The sequence below is a fragment of the Haliotis rubra genome, unplaced genomic scaffold, assembly GCF_003918875.1.
Source record: "Haliotis rubra isolate DU_JTF1 unplaced genomic scaffold, ASM391887v1 Scf806, whole genome shotgun sequence".
NCBI lineage: Eukaryota > Metazoa > Mollusca > Gastropoda > Lepetellida > Haliotidae > Haliotis > Haliotis rubra.
The window spans coordinates 144,458-171,920 of NW_025767531.1; the positions used below are offsets into that span (position 1 = coordinate 144,458).

General features: G+C 41.4%; 2 protein-coding genes across 2 annotated transcripts in view; both read right to left on the minus strand.

Moving 5' to 3' along the window:
* Window positions 1-27,463, minus strand: part of LOC124261732 — a 95,437-nt gene that overhangs the window by 44,116 nt on the left and 23,858 nt on the right. The window lies entirely within an intron of this gene.
* On the minus strand, window positions 625-27,121 carry LOC124261730. Its single transcript, XM_046696080.1, has 9 exons — window positions 26,733-27,121; window positions 18,224-18,544; window positions 6,972-7,340; window positions 6,074-6,104; window positions 5,074-5,105; window positions 4,505-4,570; window positions 3,783-3,962; window positions 2,667-2,759; window positions 625-1,192 (listed from the first exon to the last, which is right to left on the minus strand). Exons 1-9 carry the CDS (start codon window positions 26,851-26,853, stop codon window positions 1,137-1,139), a joined length of 1,269 nt encoding a protein of 422 aa, XP_046552036.1. The 5' UTR covers window positions 26,854-27,121; the 3' UTR covers window positions 625-1,136.

Consider the following 27,463-nt stretch of genomic DNA (forward strand, 5'->3'; position numbering starts at 1 on the left):
TGTCAACAAAATGATAGCAAACATCAAAGTGTCAACAAAATGATAATACTACGTTTAGCAAACAGCAAAGTGTCAACAAAATGATAATACTACGTTTAGGAAACAGCAAAGTGTCAACAAAATGACAATACTATGTCTAACATACAGCAAAGTGTCAACAAAATGATAACAAACAGCAAAGTGTCAACAAAATGATAACACTACGTTTAGCAAACAGCAAAAGGTCAACAAAATGGCAATACTACGTTTAGGAAACAGCAAAGTGTCAACAAAATGACAATACTACGCCTAGTATACAGCAAAGTGTCAACAAAATGATAGCATACAGCAAAGTGTCAACAAAATGACAATACTACGTTTAGAAAACAGCAAAGTGTCAACAAAATGATAACAATACGTCTAGTATAAACAGCAAAGTGTCAACAAAATGACAATGCTACGTTTAGTAAACAGCAAAGTGTCAACAAAATGATAATACTACGTCTAGTATACAGCAAAGTGTCAACAAAATGATAATACTACGTTTAGCAAACAGCAAAGTGTCAACAAAATGATAATACCACGTCTAGTATACAGCAAAGTGTCAACAAAATGACGATACTACGTTTAGCAAACAGCAAAGTGTCAACAAAATGATAATACCACGTCTAGTATACAGCAAAGTGTCAACAAAATGACAATACTACGTTTAGCAAACAGCAAAGTGTCAACAAAATGACAATACTACGTCTAGTATACAGCAAAGAGTTAACAAAATGACACTACTACGTCCAGCAGCAAAGTATTATAAAAATGACATTACTGTGTCTAGCATACAGCAAAGAGATAACAAACTGACATCAATACGTGTAGCATACGACAGAGTGTTAACAAAATGACTAGAACTGTACCAGAAACATTGAAACAATAAATATAGGGTTATCTATGGACAGTTTTTTTACAAAATATGTATTAAAACGTTTCTCTCGTCATGTTTTAAGTAGAAAGTTTCAATAATCATTTGCTTTTTTTGTCTGATCACGTGGTGTTGAAAGACCCGGACGACAAGGATCAACTTTTGAAATGATACATCACATGTATAGTCTACAAAGGTACTCCACTGTATGGGACATGGCCGTATGTCTTCAACTCGTGTCTCACTTCCCGTTCTTCTGGGGCTTCTGAACCTGGCTGTACAGCTCGGACATCTCAGCTATAAAACAAAAGTATGAATACAAACATGTGGCAGAATGAAGTTACAGACATTTCGCGATTCCATTGTATTCCATGCACCTATTGTACTGTGAAGTTCCGAACAATCCTTAGAAACGACATTGTTCGACACACAGACTCGGGATTCGAACAATGTGTGCAGCCAGTAGCTGGTGAACACAAGTGCTTTTGTTTGCTGTAAACGCCAGCTGTAAAATGGCAGACAGATCTTCTCAGGCCTCCGGATCTATGATGTCGCTTCATATGATAAACATGGCTTACGTAGGACGTGTTCTAATCCGGGGTCACTCGGGTAGTAAACTAGAATACCACATGCCAAATGTGAAAACTACTCTCGCGAAGAACCAATGTAATCTCTGAGTCAACTGCCCTGTGCCCTAGCTGACATAATGCCCCGTGATATAACAGACATGGGGTCCTGTGAAATAACTCACATAATGTCATGTCATGTAATATAACTGACATAATGCCATGTGATGTAACGGACATAGCGTACAGTGATATAACTGATATAATACTCTGTGATATAACTACCATAATGCCCTGTGATATAACTGACATATGTTCTGTGACATAACTGAAATAATGTCCTGTCATGTAACTGACATAATACTCTGTGATATAACTGACGGAATGCTCTGTGATATAACTGACATAATGTCCATTAATATAACTGATATAATGCTCTGTGATATAAATTACATAATGTCCTCTGATGTAACTCACATAATACTCTGTGATATATCTGACATAATGTCCATTAATATAACTGACATAATGTCCTCTAATATAACTGATATAATGTTCTCTGATATAAAGTACATAATGTCCATTAATATAACTGACATACTGTCAATTAATTTAACTGATATAATGTTCTGTGATATAAATTACATAATGTCCTGTGATGTAACTGACATAATATATTGTGATATAACTGACATAATGTCTATTAATATAACTGATATAATGTTCTGTGATATAAATTACATAATGAACTGTGATGTAAATGACATAATGCTCTGTGATATAACTGACATAGTGTCGTGTGATATAACTGACATAATGTCCATTAATATAACTGATATAAGGTTCTGTGATATAAATTACATCATGCCCTGTGATGTAACTGACATAATATTCTGTGGTATAACTACCATAATGCTCTGTGATATAACTGACATAATGTCCTCGGATGTAACTATTATTGAGTCCTGTGATGTAACTGACATAATGCTCTGTGATATAACTAACATAATGCTCTGTGAGATAGCTAGAATGTTACTAGACTGCGCACATCAATCAAAGCTCACTCACTCAGCCCGATTTTGTTCAGATGGAATATTGTTGAAAACAAAGTGCAACCACACTCACTCACTCACGACCTCATTCACTCACGACATCACACAACACATCACTCACGACCTCACTCACACACACACGACCTGACTTACCATCTTTGTCCGTTGACTGGAGTTGCATTGTTTCACCTTCGGACTTGGGTTGTTTCTGTACCACGCTATATACATCACCTGCAGCTGCCCCCTCTACGAGGAAGAAGTCGACTTAATTTACACAAACATTACTAGTAACGGATATACAAAGAATTCGATATACTTTAGTATCACGTTTGTTGCAAAAGATTAGCTTTACTGGGTATATAGTTTACATTGTGTTCCTGGTATACTGATTGGATCTGGTCTTGTTATCTCTCCACTACAACCTTGTCAGTTCAACAGGCCTTCAGACAGCCATCCAACACTATAAAACTCGGGTACATCTTCAGCGCTGCTTTAAGACATAGTTTTTATGACTGAAGGAGGATTCTAAGACATTCCTTCATGACATAAAGCTTGTCCAGGGAAATTATTATTCAATTAATATTCAGTATTTGTCTTTCCTTTAGAAGCTTGTCTTTGTTTGTGAGTAGCCTCAGTGTTGAGATCTACCAGGGGACTCACAATTCAGTGTTGATGTTCGTTGTTTATCTGGGATGGCATATATGTCTACAACCCCACTTTCAAGATGTGATCTACTCAGGGACTCACCATTCAGTGTTGATGTTCGTTGTTTATCTGGGATGGCATATATGTCTACAACACCACTGTCAGGTTGAGATCTACCAGGGGACTCACAATTCAGTGTTGATGTTCGTTGTTTATCTGGGATGGCATATATGTCTACAACCTTACCGTCAGGTTGAGAGCTACCAGGGGACTCACCATTCAGTGTTGATGTTCGTTGTTTATCTGGGATGGCATATATGTCTACAAAATCACTGTCAGGTTGAGATCTACCAGGGGACTCACCATTCAGTGTTGATGTTCGTTGTTTATCTGGGATGGCATATATGTCTCCAACCACACTGTCAGGTTGAGATCTACCAGGGGACTCACCATTCAGTGTTGATGTTCGTTGTTTATCTGGGATGGCATATATGTCTACAACCACACTGTCAGGTTGAGAGCTACCAGGGGACTCACCATTAAGTGTTGATGTTCGTTGATTATCTGGGATGGCATATATGTCTACAACACCACTGTCAAGATGTGATCTACCAGGGAACTCACCATTCAGTGTTGATGTTCGTTGTTTATCCGGGATGGCATATATGTCTACAACCACACTGTCAGGTTGAGATCTACCAGGGGACTCAGCATTCAGTGTTGATGTTCGTTGTTTATCCGGGATGGCATATATGTCTCCAACCACACTGTCAGGTTGAGATCTACCAGCGAGCACCAGGGGATCTGACGGAGACAGTACCAAGTACTACACCAAGACATAGGAAATACACAGAGCCAGAAGTACATGGTTACACATGGATCAGTGTCAATGTCCCGAAGATGGTGACAAGGTTCAGAGACTGACATCAGACATCTGATAGATAGAGAGGAGAAAAGAATATATGATGCATGAAGGATTTAACCAACATAGTCTCGTTGCTCATCGTTTGTGAAATTCATAAAATAGTGGCTCTATAAGTGAGTGAAAACTCGGTGGTTCGAATTCGTAATATATGATAGGGTTTTGTAGCTTTCAGTTATCTGTTAAACATATAGACAAACATAAATTCAGATGACACATTAATTGAGTGGGTTGAGTTTTACTCCCGTTTGACAATAGTCAAGCAACATTATGACGGGATGGGGCGGATACTACTTATCAATGTTGAAACAATCTTGCACCTGTGGTGGGGTGAGGAATCGAACCTGGTATTTGGCTTGAAGAGCCAGCACTTTGACCACGAGGCTAGCACTTCCATCTGTTGTAATCTATGCCATAGACTCACCCTGGTGTTTAGCTGCCTGTCCCACGTCTCCACCGTAACTGTCATAGAGGACGTTGTCAGCCATCCCTGCAAAGGGGATGGGAAAATGTACCTGAACAAACTGGCGTTAGACAAAAGAGGAGAGAGAAAAAAAAAGTATAAAGGAAATGTTTTATTGACTATTTTTACATATAATCAAATACATACTAGTGATACACATATAAATGGCTACACAATGGAAACCAAAACTTTACTGGCGTTGATGTGTGATTGGCAAAGGATAAATGGAAACCAACACGTAATAGTTAATTAGTGTTGATTGGTGATGAACAGTGTACAGCTGGTAGCCAGGATTAAATTTATGGGCCATCCATTGTTTAGCCATTATGTTTGTTGTCTTATTACTTTTGTTGTACATGTACATATATATGCTCTCTGTCTCGTACCATTCATTCACCTGATGAAGGAGTAAGGATATACTCAGAAACGTTGTGTTCCTCACAATAAAGAAGCTGACATCCATAAAAACTCTCTTTCTCATGCTAGTTTTCTTAAATCCATCAAAAGGTTTAATAGTAGTATGTACTCACCAGCATCTTCTCTTTGTTCGGGATCTTGATGTCTGATAAGTTAGAAATGTACGATTACTTTAATTCAGGGTTTCGCCACGCACATAATCGGACCACTTCAATTAAATCTGAACAGTGAAAACGACACATAGCTCATAAAAGTATTAATTTCCTTTTGGGTAGAGATCCTTCTGAACCATTGTTTAAATTTCGATTGTATGTTCTTTACTGAACAGATGGGTAGGTCAGGTCGTATAAGGTGCAACACTCCATTTTGTCAGAAATGTCTGATCAAGGGTTCGAATCCTGTGTGTGAAGGTAGGTAATCAGTTTGCACCCGGTCGTGGGTTTCACCCAAGGTGTATACATCAAATGCCTACATCAACTCGGCTTTCCAACCACATCAAGATTACACGCCGTGATATTACTGAATGCTTAAGAGGCGCTAAACTCATTCGCGTTTGAAGGCATTATTATCTATTGGCTGAGGATAAAATACTTTGACTGTCTGTAGAAGAAGAAGAAGGAGAAGAAGGCCAGCGGCACACATATAGAATAAACAATAATAAGAGTAAATTACACAATCGAATGTTACATGCAGTATAACACCAATTCGGATATGCAATATTTTTCAATACGTTATTTCTTACAATTGTTGATTGTTGAAGAAGAAGAAGAAGATGAAGAAGAAGTTTATTGTATTGTATGCTTCTGAGGCACATACAGAGTAAACAAAATACAGAGCAAATTACACACTCGGATGTTACTTGCAGTTTATCAAGAGTAAGTCATGTAAAGACAAAGTGGATTTTATTATCTATACCACTTTTACATAACAGGCAAATCCTTCCATATTTATCAATCCCTATTTCCCCACCTTCGTTGTACTGTACTGATACTCGTATTGTCACCTGTGAAAAACAGCAATAGCGACAACAGTTTCATGCCATAACTGTAAAGTGTCACTTTAATTCCTCGTTCTTTCCATAATCTGAGAATTAAGAGATATCCGTATACATACCTATGATCCCCATTGACAGGCTCCTGAGCTGCTGAGGAAATATGAACAGAACAACACTAGACAGAGATCATCAGTACTGAATTACTATCTTTACATGTTTCTCTTTTATAAGCTATTTATACACTGTTGAATAAATGGGGAAACGGATAGTGTTAGTAGCAGGGGAAGTGTATAGCGATGCTGAAATTTGAGAATAGGTTAATCAAAGTGAACGATGACATAAACTATATTTGGCATCCACCCTAACTCGCTGTGCAGAATTACGGCCCTTTGGCATTCCAGGAGCCTGTGGAACGTCGGCGGAAGCCTGAGCTCGGTTTCAACGTAGTGGAAAACGTCTAAGACAGACATAACTTGAGGCCTTAATCCACAATAATCTGACACACTGATAAAATTGAAATCCATTTTAAATTAGCATTAAACCAAAACACATCAATCACTTTTCCCACTCCTCGTTGACATTTACACCTCCATCATTTACCTGCACTGCCTCTTACTTAAAGGTGGCACTGGTGGCAGGGTTGTGTCACTAGATCTCGGGACTGTGAAACCCAGAATTGTGGGTCCGAATCCTAGATGTTCACCCTAAAATGTGTAGGTGTGACAGTACCTGTACTCACCAAAGTGATAAACGTCCATGACAGACATGACCTCCATGACAGACATGACCTCGGCCTCTCACACACACACTTACACAAACACACGCACACGCACGCACGCACGCACGCACACACACATGAAGCTGACACGACGTGAAACAACTTGAACACTGCTAAAAGTGGCGTTGGACACAACCCATACACCTCATATGAAACTCAAGTAACCTGTGAAATCCTTTTGGAAGCATCATTAAACAAAACTCGCTCCATCACTCCCTGGTACACAATACAGTACTTACAGCCATTGTTTTGTTTTTCTTTCTTTGATCGAAGTAAACAGCAAACGGTGATGATAGCAGCCAGTAGGACCAGTGCGCCACCAACAGTTCCACCTAGGATGGTTGTCATGGAAGTCACAGATGGTGTTTGGGGATTTACCGAGTCCTGGGTTCTGCTTTCCGTTTTATACCCAGCACTGCTTGTATCCGTGTCAGGGGCTGTCGACTCAGTAGTTGCGTCAGGAGTAGAGCCTGGGATACCAGCCGAAGCAGTGAAGTGGGATGTTAATTCTGATGTTGGTGTTGTCAACGATGACAGACTCGTTGTTTTTGATTCTGGTGTTACCCTTGTTGTCAACGATGACAGACTCGTTTTTACAGTTGTTGTTTCTAAGACGTTAACAAAATATGAGCAGTGATTTCAGATGGAGAAAATAATCAAATGTATCAACAAGCGATTATAATATGTTTATGGTATCCCAGTTCTCTATATCTATTACAGACTGGCGTATAGTAAAATGTATTGCAATACAGAATACGTCTGAATACATTCTCTTTTAAGAGACTCGTGGCTTTTACAGTTGTTATTTCTTTAATTGTTGTGATAGCATAAAACAGACAAAGGCACAATCCTTAATGTGTGTGTGTGTGTGTGTGTGTGTGTGTGTGTGTGTTTGTGTCTCTTGTATGTTGTGTTGAGCTATATCTGTCTGTGTGAATTTTGTGTGAGATGTATCTGAGTTGTCATGTGTGTGTTTGTGTCTCTTGTATGTTGTGTTGAGCTATATCTACCTGTGTGAATATTGTGTGGTATATATGTGTGTATGTGTCTCTTGTATTGTGTGCTGAGCTATATCTATCTGTGTGAATATTGTTTGGGATGTGTATGTGTGTGTGCTTGTGTCACTTGTATGATGTGTTGAGCTATATCTATCTGTGTGAATATTGTGTGAGATGTATCTGAGTTGTCTTGTGTGTGTGTCACTTGTATGATGTGTTGAGCTATATCTGTCTGTGTGAATATTGTGTGAGATGTATCTGAGTTGTCTTGTGTGTGTTTGTGTCTCTTGTATGATGTGTTGAGATATCTATCTGTGTGAATATTGTGTGGGATGTGTGTGTGTATGTGTCTCTTGTATGTTGTGTTGAGCTATATCTATCTGTGTGAATACTGTGTGGGATGTGTATGTGTGTGTATGTGTCTCTTGTATGTTGTGTTGAGCTATATCTATCTGTGTTAATATTGTGTGGGATGTGTGTGTGTGTGTGTCTCTTGTATGTTGTCTTGAGCTATATCTGTCTGTGTGAATATTGTGTGGGATGTATGTGTGTGTTTGTGTCTCTTGTGTGATGTGTTGAGCTATATCTGTCTGTGTGAATATTGTGTGGGATGTGTCTAAGTTGTCTTGTGTGTGTGTGTATGTGTGTGTGTGTGTCTTGTATGGTGTGTTGAGCTTTTGTGTGTTATGGCTTGACATGAGCGCATTTCCGTGTGTGTGTTCCTGTGTGTTCCTATGCGTGTCTTGTGTCGTATATTTGTGCATTTTTGTTGCATATGTGTTTCGGTGTGTTTTGTGTGTTGTGCTGTGTGTCATGTGTGTTGTCCTGTGTGTTTTGATGTGTTGTGCTCTGTGTTGTCCTGTGTGTGTTGTGTGCTGTGTTGTGTGTGTTGTGTTCTGTGCTGTGTGTTAAGCTGTGTGTGTTGCGTGTTGTTCTGTGTGTGTTGTGTGTTGTGCTGTGTGTTTTGTGTTTTGATGTGTGTGTTGTGTTTTGTGCTGTCTGTTGTGCTGTGTGTTTTGATGTGTTGTGCTGTGTGTGTTGTGTGTTGTGCTGTGTGTTTTGATGTGTTGTACTGTGTCTGTTTATTGTGCTGTGTGTCTTGATATGTTGTGCAGTGTGTGTTTTGATGTGTTGTGCTGTGTGTCTTGATGTGTTGTGCTGTGTGTTTTGATGTGTTGTGCTGTGTGTTTTGATGTGTTGTGCTGTGTGTTGTGTGTTGTGCTGTGTCCGTTTATTGAGCTGTGTGTCTTGATGTGTTGTGCTGTGTGTTTTGATGTGTTGTCCTGTGTGTGTTGTGTACTGTGTTGTGCGTGTTGTGTGATGTGCTGTGTGTTGTGATGTGTGTGTTGCGTGTTGTGCTGCGTGTGTTGTGTGTTGTGCTGTGTGTTTTGTGTGTTGTGCTGTGTGTGTTGTGTTTTGTTCTGTCTGTTGTGCTGTGTGTTTTGATGTGTTGTACTGTGTGTGTTGTGTGTTTTGATGTGTGTTTTGATGTGTCTGTTTATTGTGCTGTGTGTCTTGATGTGTTGTGCAGTGTGTGTTTTGATGTGTTGTACTGTGTGTTGTGTGTTGTGCTGTGTCTGTTTATTGTGCTGTGTGTCTTGATGTGTTGTGCTGTGTGTGTTTTGATATGTTATGCTTTGTGTTGTGTGTTGTGCTGCGTGTGTTTTCCTGTGTGTTGTGCTGTGTTCTATGCTATGTGTGTTGTGTGTTGTGCTGTGTGTTTTGTGTGTTGTGATGTGTGTGTTTTGTTTGTTCTGTTTGTTGTGTGTGTTTGTGTCTCTTGTATGATGTGTTGAGATATCTATATGTGTGAATATTGTGTGGGATGTGTGTGTGTATGTGTCTCTTGTATGTTGTGTTGAGCTATATCTATCTGTGTGAATATTATTATTAGGGTATTGTGTGTGTGTGTGTGTATGTGTCTCTTGTATGTTGTGTTGAGCTATATCTATCTGTGTGAATATTGAGTGGGATGTGTGTGTGTGTGTCTCTTGTATGTTGTGTTGAGCTATATCTGTCTGTGTGAATATTGTGTGGGATGTGTGTGTGTGTGTGTGTTTGTGTCTCTTGTGTGATGTGTTGAGCTATATCTGTCTGTGTGAATATTGTGTGGGATGTGTCTAAGTTGTCTTGTGTGTGTGTGTGTGTGTGTGTGTGTGTGTGTGTGTGTGTGTGTGTCTTGTATGGTGTGTTGAGCTTTGTGTGTGTTATGGCTTCTTGACATGAGGCGCATTTCCGATTAATGTGTGTTCCTGTGTGTTCCTATGCGTGTCTTGTGTCGTATATTTGTGCATTTTTGTTGCATATGTGTTTCGGTGTGTTTTGTGTGTTGTGCTGTGTGTCATGTGTGTTGTCCTGTGTGTTTTGATGTGTTGTGCTGTGTGTTGTCCTGTGTGTGTTGTGTGCTGTGTTGTGTGTGTTGTGTGTTGTGCTGTGTGTTAAGCTGTGTGTGTTGCGTGTTGTTCTGTGTGTGTTGTGTGTTGTGCTGTGTTTTTGTGTGTTTTGATGTGTGTGTTGTGTTTTGTGCTGTCTGTTGTGCTGTGTGTTTTGATGTGTTGTGCTGTGTGTGTTGTGTGTTGTGCTGTGTGTTTTGATGTGTTGTACTGTGTCTGTTTATTGTGCTGTGTGTCTTGATATGTTGTGCAGTGTGTGTTTTGATGTGTTGTACTGTGTGTTGTGTGTTGTGCTGTGTCTGTTTATTGTGCTGTGTGTCTTGATGTGTTGTGCTGTGTATGTTTTGATGTGTTATGCTGTGTGTTGTGTGTTGTGCTGTGTGTTTTCCTTTGTGTTGTGCTGTGTTGTGTGCTTTGTGTGTTGTGTGTTATGCTGTGTGTTTTGTGTGTTGAGATGTGTGTGTTGTGTTTTGTGCTGTATGTTGTGCTGTGTGTTTTGATGTGTTGTGCTGTGTGTGTTATGTGTTGTGCTGTGTGTTTTGATGTGTTGTGCTGTGTCTGTTTATTGTGCTCTGTGTCTTGATGTGTTGTGCTGTGTGTTTTGATGTGTTATGCTGTGTGTTGTGTGTTGTGCTATGTGTTTTCCTGTGTGTTGTGCTGTGTTCTGTGCTGTGTGTGTTGTGTGTTTTGATGTGTTGTGCTGTGTCTGTTTATTGTGTGCTGTGTGTCTTGATGTGTTGTGCTGTGTGTTTTGATGTGTTGTGCTGTGTGTTTGTGTTTGTGCTGTGTCCGTTTATTGTGCTGTGTGTCTTGATGTGTTGTGCTGTGTGTTTTGATGTGTGTTGTTGTGTGTTGTGTGTTATTCTGTGTGTTTTCCTGTGTGTGTTGTGCTGTGTGTGTGTGTTGTATGTTGTGATGTGTGTTTTGTGTGTTGTGCTGTGTGTGTTGTGTTTTGTTCTGTCTGTTGTGCTGTCTGTTTTGATGTGTTGTGCTGTGTGTTTTGTGTGGTGTGAAGTGTGTGTTGTGTTTTGTTCTGTCTGTTGTGCTGTCTGTTTTGATGTGTTGTGCTGTGTGTTTTGATGTGTTGTGCTGTGTGTCTTGATGTGTTGTGCTGTGTGTTTTGATGTGTTGTGCTGTGTGTTGTGTGTTGTGCTGTGTCCGTTTATTGAGCTGTGTGTCTTGATGTGTTGTGCTGTGTGTTTTGATGTGTTGTCCTGTGTGTGTTGTGTGCTGTGTTGTGCGTGTTGTGTGCTGTGCTGTGTGTTGTGCTGTGTGTGTTGCGTATTGTGCTGCGTGTGTTGTGTGTTGTGCTGTGTGTTTTGTGTGTTGTGATGTGTGTGTTGTGTTTTGTTCTGTCTGTTGTGCTGTGTGTTTTGATGTGTTGTACTGTGTGTGTTGTGTGTTGTGATGTGTGTTTTGATGTGTCTGTTTATTGTGCTGTGTGTCTTGATGTGTTGTGCAGTGTGTGTTTTGATGTGTTGTACTGTGTGTTGTGTGTTGTGCTGTGTCTGTTTATTGTGCTGTGTGTCTTGATGTGTTGTGCTGTGTGTGTTTTGATGTGTTATGCTTTGTGTTGTGTGTTGTGCTGCGTGTGTTTTCCTGTGTGTTGTGCTGTGTTCTATGCTATGTGTGTTGTGTGTTGTGCTGTGTGTTTTGTGTGTTGTGATGTGTGTGTTTTGTTTGTTCTGTTTGTTGTGTGTGTTTGTGTCTCTTGTATGATGTGTTGAGATATCTATATGTGTGAATATTGTGTGGGATGTGTGTGTGTATGTGTCTCTTGTATGTTGTGTTGAGCTATATCTATCTGTGTGAATATTGTCTGGGATGTGTGTGTGTGTGTATGTGTCTCTTGTATGTTGTGTTGAGCTATATCTATCTGTGTGAATATTGAGTGGGATGTGTGTGTGTGTGTCTCTTGTATGTTGTGTTGAGCTATATCTGTCTGTGTGAATATTGTGTGGGATGTGTGTGTGTGTGTTTGTGTCTCTTGTGTGATGTGTTGAGCTATATCTGTCTGTGTGAATATTGTGTGGGATGTGTCTAAGTTGTCTTGTGTGTGTGTGTATGTGTGTGTGTGTGTGTGTGTGTGTGTGTGTGTGTATGTGTGTGTGTGTCTCTTGTATGGTGTGTTGAGCTTTGTGTGTGTTATGGCTTGACATGAGCGCATTTCCGTGTGTGTGTTCCTGTGTGTTCCTATGCGTGTCTTGTGTCGTATATTTGTGCATTTTTGTTGCATATGTGTTTCGGTGTGTTTTGTGTGTTGTGCTGTGTGTCATGTGTGTTGTCCTGTGTGTTTTGATGTGTTGTGCTGTGTGTTGTCCTGTGTGTGTTGTGTGCTGTGTTGTGTGTGTTGTGTGTTGTGCTGTGTGTTAAGCTGTGTGTGTTGCGTGTTGTTCTGTGTGTGTTGTGTGTTGTGCTGTGTTTTTGTGTGTTTTGATGTGTGTGTTGTGTTTTGTGCTGTCTGTTGTGCTGTGTGTTTTGATGTGTTGTGCTGTGTGTGTTGTGTGTTGTGCTGTGTGTTTTGATGTGTTGTACTGTGTCTGTTTATTGTGCTGTGTGTCTTGATATGTTGTGCAGTGTGTGTTTTGATGTGTTGTGCTGTGTGTTGTGTGTTGTGCTGTGTCTGTTTATTGTGCTGTGTGTCTTGATGTGTTGTGCTGTGTATGTTTTGATGTGTTATGCTGTGTGTTGTGTGTTGTGCTGTGTGTTTTCCTTTGTGTTGTGCTGTGTTGTGTGCTTTGTGTGTTGTGTGTTATGCTGTGTGTTTTGTGTGTTGAGATGTGTGTGTTGTGTTTTGTGCTGTATGTTGTGCTGTGTGTTTTGATGTGTTGTGCTGTGTGTGTTATGTGTTGTGCTGTGTGTTTTGATGTGTTGTGCTGTGTCTGTTTATTGTGCTCTGTGTCTTGATGTGTTGTGCTGTGTGTTTTGATGTGTTATGCTGTGTGTTGTGTGTTGTGCTATGTGTTTTCCTGTGTGTTGTGCTGTGTTCTGTGCTGTGTGTGTTGTGTGTTTTGATGTGTTGTGCTGTGTCTGTTTATTGTGCTGTGTGTCTTGATGTGTTGTGCTGTGTGTTTTGATGTGTTGTGCTGTGTGTTGTGTTTTGTGCTGTGTCCGTTTATTGTGCTGTGTGTCTTGATGTGATGTGCTGTGTGTTTTGATGTGTTATGTTGTGTGTTGTGTGTTATTCTGTGTGTTTTCCTGTGTGTTGTGCTGTGTTCTGTGCTGTGTGTGTTGTATGTTGTGATGTGTGTTTTGTGTGTTGTGCTGTGTGTGTTGTGTTTTGTTCTGTCTGTTGTGCTGTCTGTTTTGATGTGTTGTGCTGTGTGTTTTGTGTGGTGTGAAGTGTGTGTTGTGTTTTGTTCTGTCTGTTGTGCTGTCTGTTTTGATGTGTTGTGCTGTGTGTTTTGATGTGTTGTGCTGCTGTGTGTCTTGATGTGTTGTGCTGTGTGTTTTGATGTGTTGTGCTGTGTGTTGTGTGTTGTGCTGTGTCCGTTTATTGAGCTGTGTGTCTTGATGTGTTGTGCTGTGTGTTTTGATGTGTTGTCCTGTGTGTGTTGTGTGCTGTGTTGTGCGTGTTGTGTGCTGTGCTGTGTGTTGTGATGTGTGTGTTGCGTATTGTGCTGCGTGTGTTGTGTGTTGTGCTGTGTGTTTTGTGTGTTGTGATGTGTGTGTTGTGTTTTGTTCTGTCTGTTGTGCTGTGTGTTTTGATGTGTTGTACTGTGTGTGCTGTGTGTTGTGATGTGTGTTTTGATGTGTCTGTTTATTGTGCTGTGTGTCTTGATGTGTTGTGCAGTGTGTGTTTTGATGTGTTGTACTGTGTGTTGTGTGTTGTGCTGTGTCTGTTTATTGTGCTGTGTGTCTTGATGTGTTGTGCTGTGTGTGTTTTGATGTGTTATGCTTTGTGTTGTGTGTTGTGCTGCGTGTGTTTTCCTGTTTTGTTGTGCTGTGTTCTGTGCTTTGTGTGTTGTGTGTTGTGCTGTGTATTTTGTGTGTTGTGATGTGTGTGTTTTGTTTGTTCTGTCTGTTGTGCTGTGTGTTTTGATGTGTTGTTCTGCGTGTGTTGTGTGTTGTACTGTGTGTTTTGATGTGTTGTGCTGTGTCTGTTTATTGTGCTCAGTCTTGATGTCTTGTGTTGTGTGTTGTACTGTGTCTGTTTATTGTGCTGTGTGTCTTGATATGTTGTGCAGTGTGTGTTTTGATGTGTTGTGCTGTGTGTTGTGTTTTGTGCTGTGTCTGTTTATTGTGCTGTGTGCCTTGATGTGTTGTGCTGTGTGTGTTTTGATGTGTTATGCCGTGTGTTGTGTGTTGTGCTGCGTGTTCCGCTGTGTCTTCTGTGTGTTGTGCCGTGTGTTTTGATGTGTTGTGCTGTGTGTATTGTGTTTTTTGCTTTTTGTTGTGCTGTGTGTGTTGTGCTGTGTTTTGTGCTGTGTGTAATGCTGTCTGTGCTGTATGTGTTATACTGTGTGCTGTGCTGTGTGTACTGCCCTGTGTTGTGCTGTGTGTGTTGTGTGCTGTGCTGTGTGTTATTATGTGTTGTGTTGTGTGTTTTGCTGTGTCTTTTGCTGTGTTATGATGTATGTGTTATGTGTTCTGCTGTGTGTTTTGATGTGTTGTGCTGTGTGTGTTGTGTTTTGTGCTGTGAGTGCTGTGTATTGTGTTGTGTGTTTTGTGCGGTTTGTTGTGTTTTGTGTTGTGTTTTGTGCAGTGTGTGTTGTGTGTTGTTCTGTTCTGTGTTATGCTGTGTGTTTTGTTTTGTGTTGTGCGTGCAGTGTGTGTTGTGTGTTAAGCTATGTTTGTTGTGTCTTGTGCTGTGTGTTTGATGTTTTGTGCTGCGTTTTGTGTTGTGTTTTGTGTTGTTTTTTGTGCTGTGTGTGTTTTGTGTTGTGCTGTGGTTGTAGTGTTTTGTGTTGGGTGTTTGTTGTGTTTTGTGCTGTGTGTTGTGCTGTGTATCGTGCTGTGTGTTGTGCTGTGTGTTTTAATGTTTTGTGCTGTGTGTTGTGCTGTGTTTTGATGTGTTGTGCTGTGTGTTGTGAGGTGTGTTATGCTGTGCGTGCTGTGTGTTGTGCTGTGTGTTTTAATGTTTTGTGCTGTGTGTTGTGCTGTGTTTTGATGTGTTGTGCTGTGTGTTGTGAGGTGTGTTCTGCTGTGCGTGCTGTGTGTTGTGCTGTGTGTTTTAATGTTTTGTGCTGTGTGTTGTGTTGTGTGTTGTGCTTTGTGTTGTTTTTTGTGATGTGTGTGTTTTGTGTTGTGCTGTGTGTGTAGTGTTTTGTGTTGGGTGTTTGGCTGTGTGTTGTGCTGTGTTTGTTGTGTTTTGTGCTGTGTGTTTGGATGTGTTGTGCTGTGTGCAAAGGGATGTTTACTGTACACTAGGGGTTGTGACAACACTGAAAGTGTCTGCACACAAAGTAGACTCCAAGGTTTTTACACCCGGTCACAGGTGGGCTCCATCCCAGCACCTCAACCTCGCTGGATCACTAGCCTGGCGTCTTAGCCAGGCCGCCCATGTGTTATGCTATGTGTGTTGTGTGTTATGCTGTGTGTTGTTCTGTGTGTTGCGTGTTGTCTTGTGTGGTGTGTTGTGCTGTGTGTGTTGTGTTGTGCTGTGTGTTATGATGTGTGTGTTGTGTGTTATGCTGTGTGTGTTGTGTGTTGTGCTGTGTGTTATGCAGTGTGTTGTGTGTTATGCTGTGTGTTGTTCTGTGTGTTGTGTTGTGCTGTGTGTTGTTTCTTGTGCTGTGTGTTGCGTGTTGTGCCGTGTGTTTTGATGTGTTGTACTGTGTGTTGTGTTGTGTGTTGTGCTTTGTGTTGTTTTTTGTTCTGTGTGTGTTGTGTTGAGCTGTGTTGTGCTGTGTTTCCTGTGTTTTGATGTGTTGTGTGTTTTGTGCTGTGTTTTGTTTTGCGTTGTGTTTTGTGCTGTGCGTTGTGCTGTGTGTTGCGCTTCTTGTGTGCTGTGTGTTGTGCTTTGAGTTGTACTGTGTGTTGTGCTGTGTGTTGTATGTTATGTGTTCTGCTGTGTGTGATGTGTGTTGTGCTGTGTGTTTTGATGTGTTGTGCTGTGTGTTCAGCTGTGTGTGCTGTGTGTTGTGCTGTGTGTTTTATTGTTTTGTGCTCTGTGCTGTGTTTTGTGTTGTGCTGTGTGTGTAGTGTTTTGTGTTGGGTGTTTGGCTGTGTGTTGTGCTGTGTTTGTTGTGTTTTGTTCTGTGTGTTGTGCTGCGTGTTGTGCTATGTATTGTGCTCTGTTTTGTGCTGTGTGCTGTGTTTTGTGTTGTGTTTTGCGTTGTGTTTTGTGCTGTGTGTTGTGCTGTGTGTTTTGATGTGTTGTGCTGTGTGTGTGTGTTGTGCTATGTGTTAAGATGTGTTTGGCTGTGTGTTGTGCTGTGCGTTTTGATTTGTTATGATTTGTGTTGTGTGTTGTGCTGTGTTTTGATGTGTTTTGCTCTTTGTTTTGATGTGTTTTGCTGTGTGTTTTGCTGTGTTGTGCTGTGTTGTTTTGATGTGTAATGCTGTGTGTTGTGTGTTGTGTTGTGTGTTGTGATGTGTGTTATGCCGTGAGTTGTGCTGCATGCATGTGTTGTGTTGAGTGTTGTGGTGTGTGTTGTGCTGTGTTGTGTGTTATGCTGTGTTGTGCTGTGTGCTGTGTTGTTTGTTGTGCTTGTGTGTGTTGTGTTTTTGCTGTGGTTCTTGTGTTTCGTGCTGTGTGCAGTGTGTTGTGCTTTGTGTTATGCTGTGTGGGTTGTGCTGTGTGTTTTGTGTGTGTTTTGTGCTGTGTGTGTTGTGCTGTGTTTGTCGTGTTTTGTTGCTGTGCTGTGTGTTGTGCTCTTTGTGTGATGTGTGTTGTGCTTTGAGTTGCACTGTTTGTTGTGCTGTGTGTGTTGTGTGTTCTGCTGTGTGTTTTGATGTGTTGTGCTGTGTGTGTAGTGTGTTGTGCTGTATTTTGTGTTGTGTTTTGTCTTGTGCTGTGTGTGTTGTGTGTGGTATGTGTTGTGCTGTGTGTTGTGTATTTTCCTGTTGTTCTTTTATTTTTTTCTGTGTGTTTTGATCTGTTGTGCTGTGTTGTGGTGTGAGTTGTGCTGTGTTTCTTGTGTTTTGTGTGTGTGTTGTGTTTTTGTGCTGTTTTTGTTTTTGGTGTTGTGTTTTGTGCTGTGTGTGCTGTGCTGTGTTTCTTGTGTTTTGTGCTGTGTGCGGTGTGCTGTGTGGTGTACTCTGTGTGTGCTGTGTGTTGTTCTTTAAGTTGTACTGTGTGTTGTGCTGTGTGTGCTGTGTGTTGTTGTGTGTGTTGTACTGTGTGTTGTTCTTTAAGTTGTACTGTGTGTTGTGTGTTGTGCTGTTTGTTGTGCTGTTTGTTATGCTGTGTGTTGTGCTGTGTGTTTTGATGTGTTATGCTGTGAGTGTTGTGTGTTCTGCTGTGTGTTCTGATGTGTTTTGCTGTGTGTTTTGCTGTGTTTTGCTGTGTTATGTTGTTTGTTGTGTGTTGTGCTGTGTGTTTTGATGTGTTGTGCTGTGTGTTGTGCTGTGTGTGTTGTGTGTTATTCTGTGTGTGTTGTGTGTTGTGTTGTGTGATGTGCTGTGTGTTGTGTGTTTTGCTGTGGTTGTTGTGTTTTGTGCTGTGTGTTGTGTGTTGTGCTGGGTTGTGGGGGTTGTGCTGTGTTTCATGTGTTTTGTGCAGTGTGTGTTGAGTGTTTTGTGCAGTGTGTGTTGTGTTGTGTGTGTTGTGCTGTGTTTGTTGTGTTTTGTGCTGTGTGTGTAGTGCTGTGAGTTGTGCTGTGTGTGCTGTTTGTTGTGCTGTGTGTTGTGTGTTGTGCTGTGTGTGTTGTGTGTTGTTCTGTGTTTGTTGTATTTTGTGCTGTGTGTTGTGCTGTATGTTGTGTTGTGTGTTGTGCTGTGTGTTGTGCTGTGTGTCTTGATGTGTAATGCTGTTTGAGGCAAGTATTACAAGTACACCATACAACACTTGTACATCCGTCCTGGACATAGCCCCACAGAGTATAAAGACATGAAATTTTCAACATGACTGGTTAACTGCAAACATATACTGCTGAGGATTTATTGGGTACTTGAATTGATTTAGCATCTTTTACGCAAAGGACCGTTGTATAGTACCTGCAGGTGATGCCACAACATGAACATTGACAGCCCTTTCTTCACCAATTGTGATCGTACACCTCCACCGTCCCTCATGTATCTTGCTGATGTTTGAGATCCTGAGAGCATGTTTTCTGCAGTCTGAACTTCCTAATTCCAGGCCAGGCAGAGATTGGTTCGAGCGGAACGTGCAGTTTCCTGGCCCTTCATATATATACGCAATATACTTGCTGTAGCCAACTTTATACCAGCTGCCTATGTCTGATGGTTCTCCATTGCAGACTAACACAGCATCCCTTCCCGCAGTAACTGTTGCATTTGGGGTATACCCACGTGTCACTGGCAAGGAAAATACTAATCATAACATATAACTACATCATGAGTATGCAACGTCACAGCTATCTTGAAATAAACAGTAAACAATGGCTCTGTTTCAGTACTGATGTAACAAGGATACTCAAGGCACGCATTTGCATCTCTTTTCATTGTTAAGTCTCTGGGTATTACCGTATTCCAGGTATATTTTCCTATTTTACTTTATCTTCAACATTATTTTACGTATATTCTTTTCACAATATGAACCTACCTAATCAAGAAAAGAGTGATGTATTAATAGTTCTAAGAATAGCATATATGATTCCGTGACACTGAGGGGGGGTGACGTCTGAGTGAACATATTCATAACTTTGAAGCATCTCTCCGTACGTTACATGAGATATATCAATGCGTGTAATCTAATATACTTACTATATTGCAGGATCCTAGGCATAAAAGTAATGTTTCAGTCAAACTTCAGAATATCACTTATTGATTCCAAACATGTCAATGTAGTGTTTTCAAGTGAATAACGCTAGGTACCACAGACAAAATATTCATCAGTCACCGTCCTTCTATTTCTCAGTCGACCGCCTCCGTGGTGTGGTGTAGCGGTTAGAGCGTCCGCCCGGAGAGCGGAAGGTCGCGAGTTCGATCCCCGACAGTGTCATACCAAAAGACGGTAAAAATATGGTCCCTGTCTGGCGCTCGGCATTAATGGGTACAACAAGGACTGGTTGGCTCGGAGTCAGTATAATGCGCCTGAGTGGGGTATCATGCTTCACTGCGGCATGGTATCTCAGTGGGCTAGCATTATAAAACCAGTTTAAGTCTGGGCTAGTACAAGCAGCCGCACATACACATACACACGCATGCACGTCGTCATATGCGCTAAATATAAGTACGACGTTAAACCCAATTTCACCTGACATCTATGTCTCAGTCACATTATACACTGGCGGGGAGAAGTAGCATATAAAGTGGTGTGACATAGGTTTTTTGTTTGTTTTTTGGTAGATCACAACATATAATCTGATCAGTGTTTTATCATAACAAATTCATTAACAAAACCAATACCTGGCACTGCGTACATGACCATAAATCCAACACCACTGACATAATATAAAATTAAGTACAAAACACTTGTCCTGTACATTTTGAAAATATATTTGAATGGAAACTGTACCACATGTTACTATAACTGAAACAAAAAAACAAAAGATGATATTAATTTACTCGCAATCTGAGAGGAATACTCAAACACGTGAATATCAGCAAGGCCGGGAAGTATGGCCATTAAGGCTACTCCACCAATGTGACTATCCCTAAGTTCTCAAATGTTAAATGCTGTGATTTATGAAAAACCACTGGCAACCACATTAGTACCTGGTTTAGCCACCCCCTTCACTGACAGCAACCAGTCGCCTCCTCTCACCGACAATCAAGCGTCGAATTCTTAGTATCGGAATCCTAAACATGGAGTGCCTGCGACAATTCCTGGAGATTTTGGATAGGAAGTTCTCTAGCTCAAACTAGACGCCAAAGAGAGCCCCAAGGATGTTCGATGAGTTCATATCAGGTCTCCATGCGGGCAATAGTAATTTTGCGATGGCTTGTTCTGCAAATGGGAGATGATGGCTCGAGAAAAGAGAGGTCTAGTGGTGTCATCCATCATTGTTGTCATGCATACCTCGTGTTGATAACGATGACCACTGAGTGTCACAGGTACTGTAATCAGATCCAACTTGATGTCATACGAAACGTAACCCCACCCAGTCACTGAGTCACCCAAAAAGGGTTCGGCAGCATGTATTATGTCCAAGTGATATGCCTCGTTACGACGTCTTCACAACCTACAGACCAATGAACCCTATCCCATGCCTTCAAGTTGCGGTTTTCTCGGAGCCTGGACTACGCTGGACGTTCCTGCGTGTGTCTATGTATAGGATAAAACACGACTCCGAGGTTTTGGTGGAGATTGTAAAACCTCAGGGGAAGGAAATCCCGAGGGCGCGATTTCCTGACACTGAGGTTTTACAATCTCCACCAAAACCGAGGAGGAGTGTTTTATCTTACTTATAAACCGTTTAAGACAACACTTAATTTCAATTTGTGCATGTACTGAGTAGGACAACATTCATGGAACAGCCCGCAAATGATGGAACAGCCGGTGTCAACTGGGATGCGACTGGCAGCCAACACCTTGCCCCGCACGCGCAATCCGTGTCCTGCACGCGCTACCCGTGTCCTGCACGTGCGCTGCCCGCAGTACCTGTCGTGTGAGAAACACATGGTTCATACTGACAAACAATCTCATTCCTCACAGCGATCCTTCGTAGCGTAGTGGATAAAACCGCCAAGCTAGAAAGCGATGGGTTGTGGGTTCGAAACCAGTTATCGCCAAAAAATATTGGAAGTTTTCAATAATTAGAAATTTTACGGTCAGTCATCAGGGTATTAGGTTTTACAACGACCATTGTAAAACTTCGTACCTCGTATGAGGTATTACAACGGTCATTGTAAAACCTCCTGCGAGGTATTACAAAGATCATCGTAAAACCTCTACCGAGGTTATTCCATAATGCGAAGCAACTGCAAGAACAATAGACAAAATTGGCCATAGGTTTATAAGTATGAGGAAAACAGTCTCCTCGGACGACGTTCCCTCAGAATCTTTCTGGTGGAAAGTCCGACTCTTCACTACCGGCAAAAGTTTTCGGTACGGAGCCGAATTAGGTCATTGACCCTCCTCCTCCTTCTAGGTCAGTAGTCCGTGGTCTTCCATTAACTGCCCGACGATGACAATTATAACGTTACCGCTAATTTTGTAAAGCTATAATTTTCTTCGTCGGGCAGTTAATGAAAGACCTCGGGCTTCTGCAAATGATAATGCCCTGAAAAATAGCATTACCCCAATGTTAATGTTCATGTTAGCACCGATGCTGCGACAGAACATCCCTACGTCTTGTATGCCAATAAATTCCCATCGTCTATTTTCTGTAGAGTAAGTCATTGCCTTAATAATAATAGTCCTTTTCTAATGATATTGTCATGGCATTTGGACTCGACAAATGTAATACTCTTCATCTGAAACTAGGCAAGGTAGTTAATGGTAGATCGGTCAAGTTACAAGGGGGAGGAGTTATTGTGCATCTTGTGGAAGATCAGGCCTACACCTATCTTGGAATGCAAGTTCGAGTCAAGCTCCAGAATGCCCAAATTCAAGACAAACTTCGGGCCGAGTACAAAGAAAATCTGGAGCTCAGAGCTAAATGCTCGAAACAAGGTCAAAGCCACCAATACGTTTCTGTGCGAGTCCTTTCTTATTCCTTTGGAGTAGTTGACTGGACTAAACAAGATTTCCAGAGTCTTGACCGCCTGACCAGAAGGATCAGGTCTGGTAACAGAGCCACCACCTTCGTTCCTCTCTCAATCGTTTATGTATGCCAATCAATTGTGGAGGTCGGGGTTTGAGTAATGTGGAGGCTCTTCTTGATAGAATTCTTTTGTGTACATTTTTTTTATTTATCAGATGATCCTCTGGTGATGCATGTCAAGACACATGATAAAAGCAAGGAATTCCACAGCTGTTTTAAGCGTGCCAAGGTTGTTGGACAGAATCTGAAATTTAATGTTGATTTTGTTGATGGCGATGTACTGTTGGATGGTACAGCGATGGGAGTAAACCAGGTGAAGCCCTTCACCAAGTCTGACCAGAGTCGGTCATTTGTGGAGAAGTTGTCTGAGAAACCACTGCATCGTGTATATGTGCAGTGTGTGGAACAGAATTGGAATCCAACCGACTCCTTCGCCTGGATGAAGTCGGCTGGTCTCAAATGTGAAACTGAGGGCTTCCTTTTTTGCTGCTCAGGAACAGTCACTTCCCACTCTTAATCGCCAAATATTAACATGAATTGCCGACTGTGTAACGAATTTACAGAGACTACCCAACACCTTGTCAGTAGATGCCCTTCTTTGGCACAAACAGCATATCTTAAAAGACATAATAGCATGGCTCGTTGCTTTTACTATCATCTCCGCCATGCCTGTGGCTTTGACTCCGAGGTCCATCCATGGTACGACCCTGAACATGTCCCGGACGTCATGGAAAATGATGCTTTTAAACTTTTGTGGAATAGGCCTATATACAGCCTCAGAAGAAATCCTGCCAACAAACCTGATCTTGTCCTTTTAGATAAAGGAAATTAATTTATTTATATCATTGAATTCTCTGTCCCCTTTGACAGCAACGTGATTGGCAAGATTCAGAAAAAGCATGATAAATATGCGGACCTCGCCTTTGAAATGTCTCGCTTGCATCCAAAGTACACTGTTGCCAGGCTCCCCATTGTTCTCGGTGCCCTTGGTTTGGTTTGGTTTAGTAGCTTCTGAGTCAACAAATGTCTAATGAGGCCAATACTTCACAGGTGGTTGAAGCAGATTCTACAGGTATGCTCTACATGCTTGTCCACTGTCATAGAAAGACACCATGATCTTTCACTGCATCAGAGAATGGTATTGATAAGTCACCAATACGAAGCAAAGATTCAGAGATAGATTTTCGTTTGGAGTCACCATCCAGGATTTTATCGCATACGTGCAGTGTTCACGGTCACTAAGTGCTGTAGAGGTATCTCGTTCTAGAAATGATTTGTGTAGCTGTGTGTCGTCAGCGTACGAGTGATAAGCAACGTCGTGGGCATCGATGACATCACAAACAGAAGCTGTATACAGGGTGAATAGGATCGGTCCAAGGATCAAACCCTGTGGTACGCCGCAGTTAAGGGGAACTGGGTCTGATGAGGCTTTATCGATGACCACTGATTGGCATCTATGATGAAGATAGGATTCAAACCACTTTTGAAAGCAGTTCCTGATAATCTAATTCGTGTCTTGAGGCAGTGGAATAACTGTCAAGAAATGTTAATGTTTAGTTCTGTCGTCTTTCGAATCTTTTCAGAAAACATGCTACAGGAATATTTGTTTTATCCCAATGACATTGTCGCTTTCGCAGCACGTGAACATTCGACTCCATGGCTTCCAGAACAAACTTTTAATAATTGTCTTTGAGTTCAAGTGCTCCTTAATTAATGTTCATGAGATTACGTGTTGGCTCGGAGACGTATGTATGAAATTAACACACAACAAAGACATTATACTGTAAAAACTAATTGTATTCTGGAAAGAACTACATGTAATTTAACAAATCAAATACGAATCAATACACAGATATCACTATGGCAGTACAAAATACAATTGCAATATACATATACAGGTGCAATAAAGACAACGGTGGTGATATTCCCTTGTCAGCAACAGTAATCCACAGGGGCTAGGCAGAGAGAGGGTATCTAGAGTGACCACACAAAATGCTGGTCCTTATGTGACTTTAGATGTAAACGGAACATCATCCCGATAGCAACACAGCTGTCCAAAAACTTCTTACGAATCACGCATTTTTCAAAACGTCAAAAAACGTAATTGTGGTCCAAATCCACGTGCATGGTTGTGGCATAAATACCGATGTTGGACAGAGTAAGCATGCAGTAACCCCCAAACCAAGCGCGACGAGACAGGGTGATCAGTATGGCCAATATGGGGGCTTCACAACGTCAGTTGGCAAGAACTTTCAACTGCAGCCAGGCCACCATGAGCAAATGATAAACCGCTACCTGCAAACAGGCCAGACTCAAGACCGCCCAAGGGCGAGAAGGCGAAGAGTCACGACACCGGCTGAAAACCATATCATCCGGCAGATTCGTGACGGTAACGACAGCACTAGGGCACGCCATCAGCAGACGAACAGCCCTTCGACAGCTTGGTATGGTTGGTATACGAGCATACCGACCCTTCCTTGGAATGGCATTGACCTGTCTACACCGTCAACGCTGACATCAATGGGAACGAACTGTACGTCGCCGGCAGCGACGTGACTGGCAGACAGTGCTCTTTACAGATGAAAGTCGGTTCAGTCGGTTCAGAAACGATGGAAGAGTTTGAGTTTTTGGACACAGAGGAGGACGACTGGCGCCAAACCTCACTAAATGCCCGGCGATACAGGGATTTGCAAACTCGACAACGTATGGCTTCACACCGCCAGATTGTTCGGGAATAACCTGTACAACGTTAACCTCAACGTATTGCCTTGGCCAGAGTCTTCTCCAGACATGAATCCCATTGAATATCCCTGGGATCATCTTGATCGTCAGCTGAGACAGCGTGTACCACCTCCAGCGAACCGACAGGAACTTAAACAGACTCCCTTGGACATATGGAACAGGCGACGACAGACGACATCCGCCGACAGACGACGTCATTGAAGAGACGTGTGTGTATGGATGCCCGGGGTGGTCACACTCGCTATTGATGACGTGTATTGGCGTGTATGGATGCCCAGGGTGGTCACACTCGCTATTGATGACTCCTGTCTCGTTATGTGACTCATTATGCACTTTTTGAATGAACTATGATTTGTGTAATTGTTAAGTTTGATCCCTTGACTATGGCAGTTGCTGTGGAAAATAAGACCAGCGTTAAGATGAATATTTAGTCAAATTATTGGAAAATAATTTCACTTTGTAAAATAATCATTATAAATCTCACATACCAGTCCAAGGGGTTGTCGGTACCACATTGAGGGACCAAACAATATTATGTTTTTATTGTAGTAGGATATCATAACTTATGTTTGCAACATGATAGGCTTCTGTATTAGGCAGCGGTTTTTAAAAAGTAGATGTAATGTATTATGGAATCACGGAATCAAACTGCCAAAATAGTGTTTAAATTGAGTAGAATCATGTATGTTATAGACCTTCGATTTCAGCGAGGCACTAATTATAACATAATTTGAACATAACGTGCAGTTGGAGTTTTGTGGCAAAGGATAACCATTTTCCCAATACACTAGCTGTCAGCTTCATAAATAATAATCATAAATAATAATACATCTAAACTACAAATTGTATAAGCATAGATTTGAAACTGAGGAGTACAACAATTCATTACAAATGAATAAATTCAGGAGTATTTTGGCAAACTTTCGTTGCAGCACACTCCATCTAGAATCAGCAACGGTAGGATGAACAGTGCTGAGCGCAAAGACAGACTGTGTAAACTATGTAACTCGGGAGCTATAGAGGCTGAATACCATTTTCTTTTGGGTTGTAGATCACTTTCACACATTAGACAAACAATACATAAATGCATCAATTGGTTTACCTAATGTCAAATAAGAATAAAAGCACTATCACAAATGTCTCAATGTATTTACATCATGCCATGAATTTGAGAACTTCTATATTATTCCCACACATATGAATCATGGTACTAATATATTACTACACATATGAATATGTATATTTTACGCATCTGCACCATGCTATTATATTGTCTATATAGCCTATGTGGCAATAGGCCGTTGGCCTAAATATCCTAAATGAAACCATCTGAACCGCAAATTTAAACAACAATCAGAGGTTTTTGGCGTGCCCAAGGGACGTAACTCTTCACAGCTAATTGCGGCGCTTTCAGCGACTGGGTCATCAATGGTCCTGCACCGTCCTTAGTTCGAGCCTATTTTTTTAATCTGAATAGGATACGCAACTACAGAATAATAAACGGTTAGCCAATCAACTGCCATGGCAGGGTAGAAACGTTGGAGTACTATATATAACGGTAATACTCAAATCTACTCTCATCCTGTTAATTTCGCATCGCAAACTCAAAAATACACATGCATTTTTTTTAAAACTTGACACTACAATCATTTCACACACATTTTGTTTTTACAAACACAGACACATAAACACGCACTCACACTTGGCATGTGAGTAATGTTTGTTCCTGCATTTACCCACTTGCTGTTTAAGAACATGTCGACCATGTTTAAGAATGAGTCACTATCGCTGCTATAGACTGAACGATAACAGTTACCACTAAGACAGGCGGCAATGGCCAGAAATGAAGTCCAATAGCAATGCAACCATACTGACAATCCGATTGGAATCCCTTGAACACATTCAAATACAATTCACAGTTGAAACAAGTACGTGACGCACATCAGGTGACTAGTCAATTTCATCTCTCCGTAGACCTTTACGAACATGGTACACGAGTGACAGGAGAGATTCAAACACAACAAATCAGCTATTTAGTCATATACATGTAATAACATCAAACACGCTCACGGATACTATCATAAGTCACCTACCTGTAATTTCTTTAGGTGTACTGTCCACTCCTTGTATCCAGACACACGACAAAAACAAGATTCCAGAATAGACAGGTACTTGTCGAGAACGCATGATGTTGGAATGACAATGTTCAGTCATAAAACGTTATGTCAATATAAGCCACAAGGCCAATTCCACAGTCCAAGCACACCACCAGAATGTGCCAACGGCACCTCACAAAGTAGCGATGGCACTAGGCGCTTGTGACACAGCGAGCATACCCCGCCCTAGTAGTTGACACATGAGGCACTATGCGTGAGTTTGTTGCGGTCTACGTCAGGGAAACTCGAGTCTTCAATCCATAGTCCTGGTCCAAGAGACACTTACTCAGATGACCAAACTCACATGTCTCCTCAATAGCTAAGTATCATGGTCTCATATTTAGCAAGCTTCATGGAGTGAAATGAGGAAGTGTTTAATGAAACATGTTAGACAATACTAGCCTAGCATTGTTCTGTGTGTGAGTGTGTCTGGGTGTTATGTATCCTGCATTACGAACTTGAACGCCGGCGGAATAAAAGTCAACTGTGTTATCATCCCAAGTACTCATGTACTAACGGTCATTTTCAAATATCATCTAACAACGACCCGCATGGGAATCAAATAAAAAAGTGCAAGAATAGATAGATAGATAGATAGATGGATGGATGGATGAATGGAAGGACGGACGGAGAGATGGATGGATGGATGGATGGATGGAAGGACGGAC

Excerpts from the sequence above, each read along its gene's own strand:
- LOC124261730 (XM_046696080.1), bottom strand. The coding sequence starts at position 26,853 with ATGACTGAACATTGTCATTCCAACATCATGCGTTCTCGACAAGTACCT. Across the intron at positions 6,105-6,971 it reads AGAAAAACAAAACAATGGCT|CAGCTCAGGAGCCTGTCAAT; the intron begins GTAAGTACTGTA and ends ATATTTCCTCAG. Across the intron at positions 2,760-3,782 it reads ACGAACATCAACACTGAATG|AGGGGGCAGCTGCAGGTGAT; the intron begins GTGAGTTCCCTG and ends TCTTCCTCGTAG.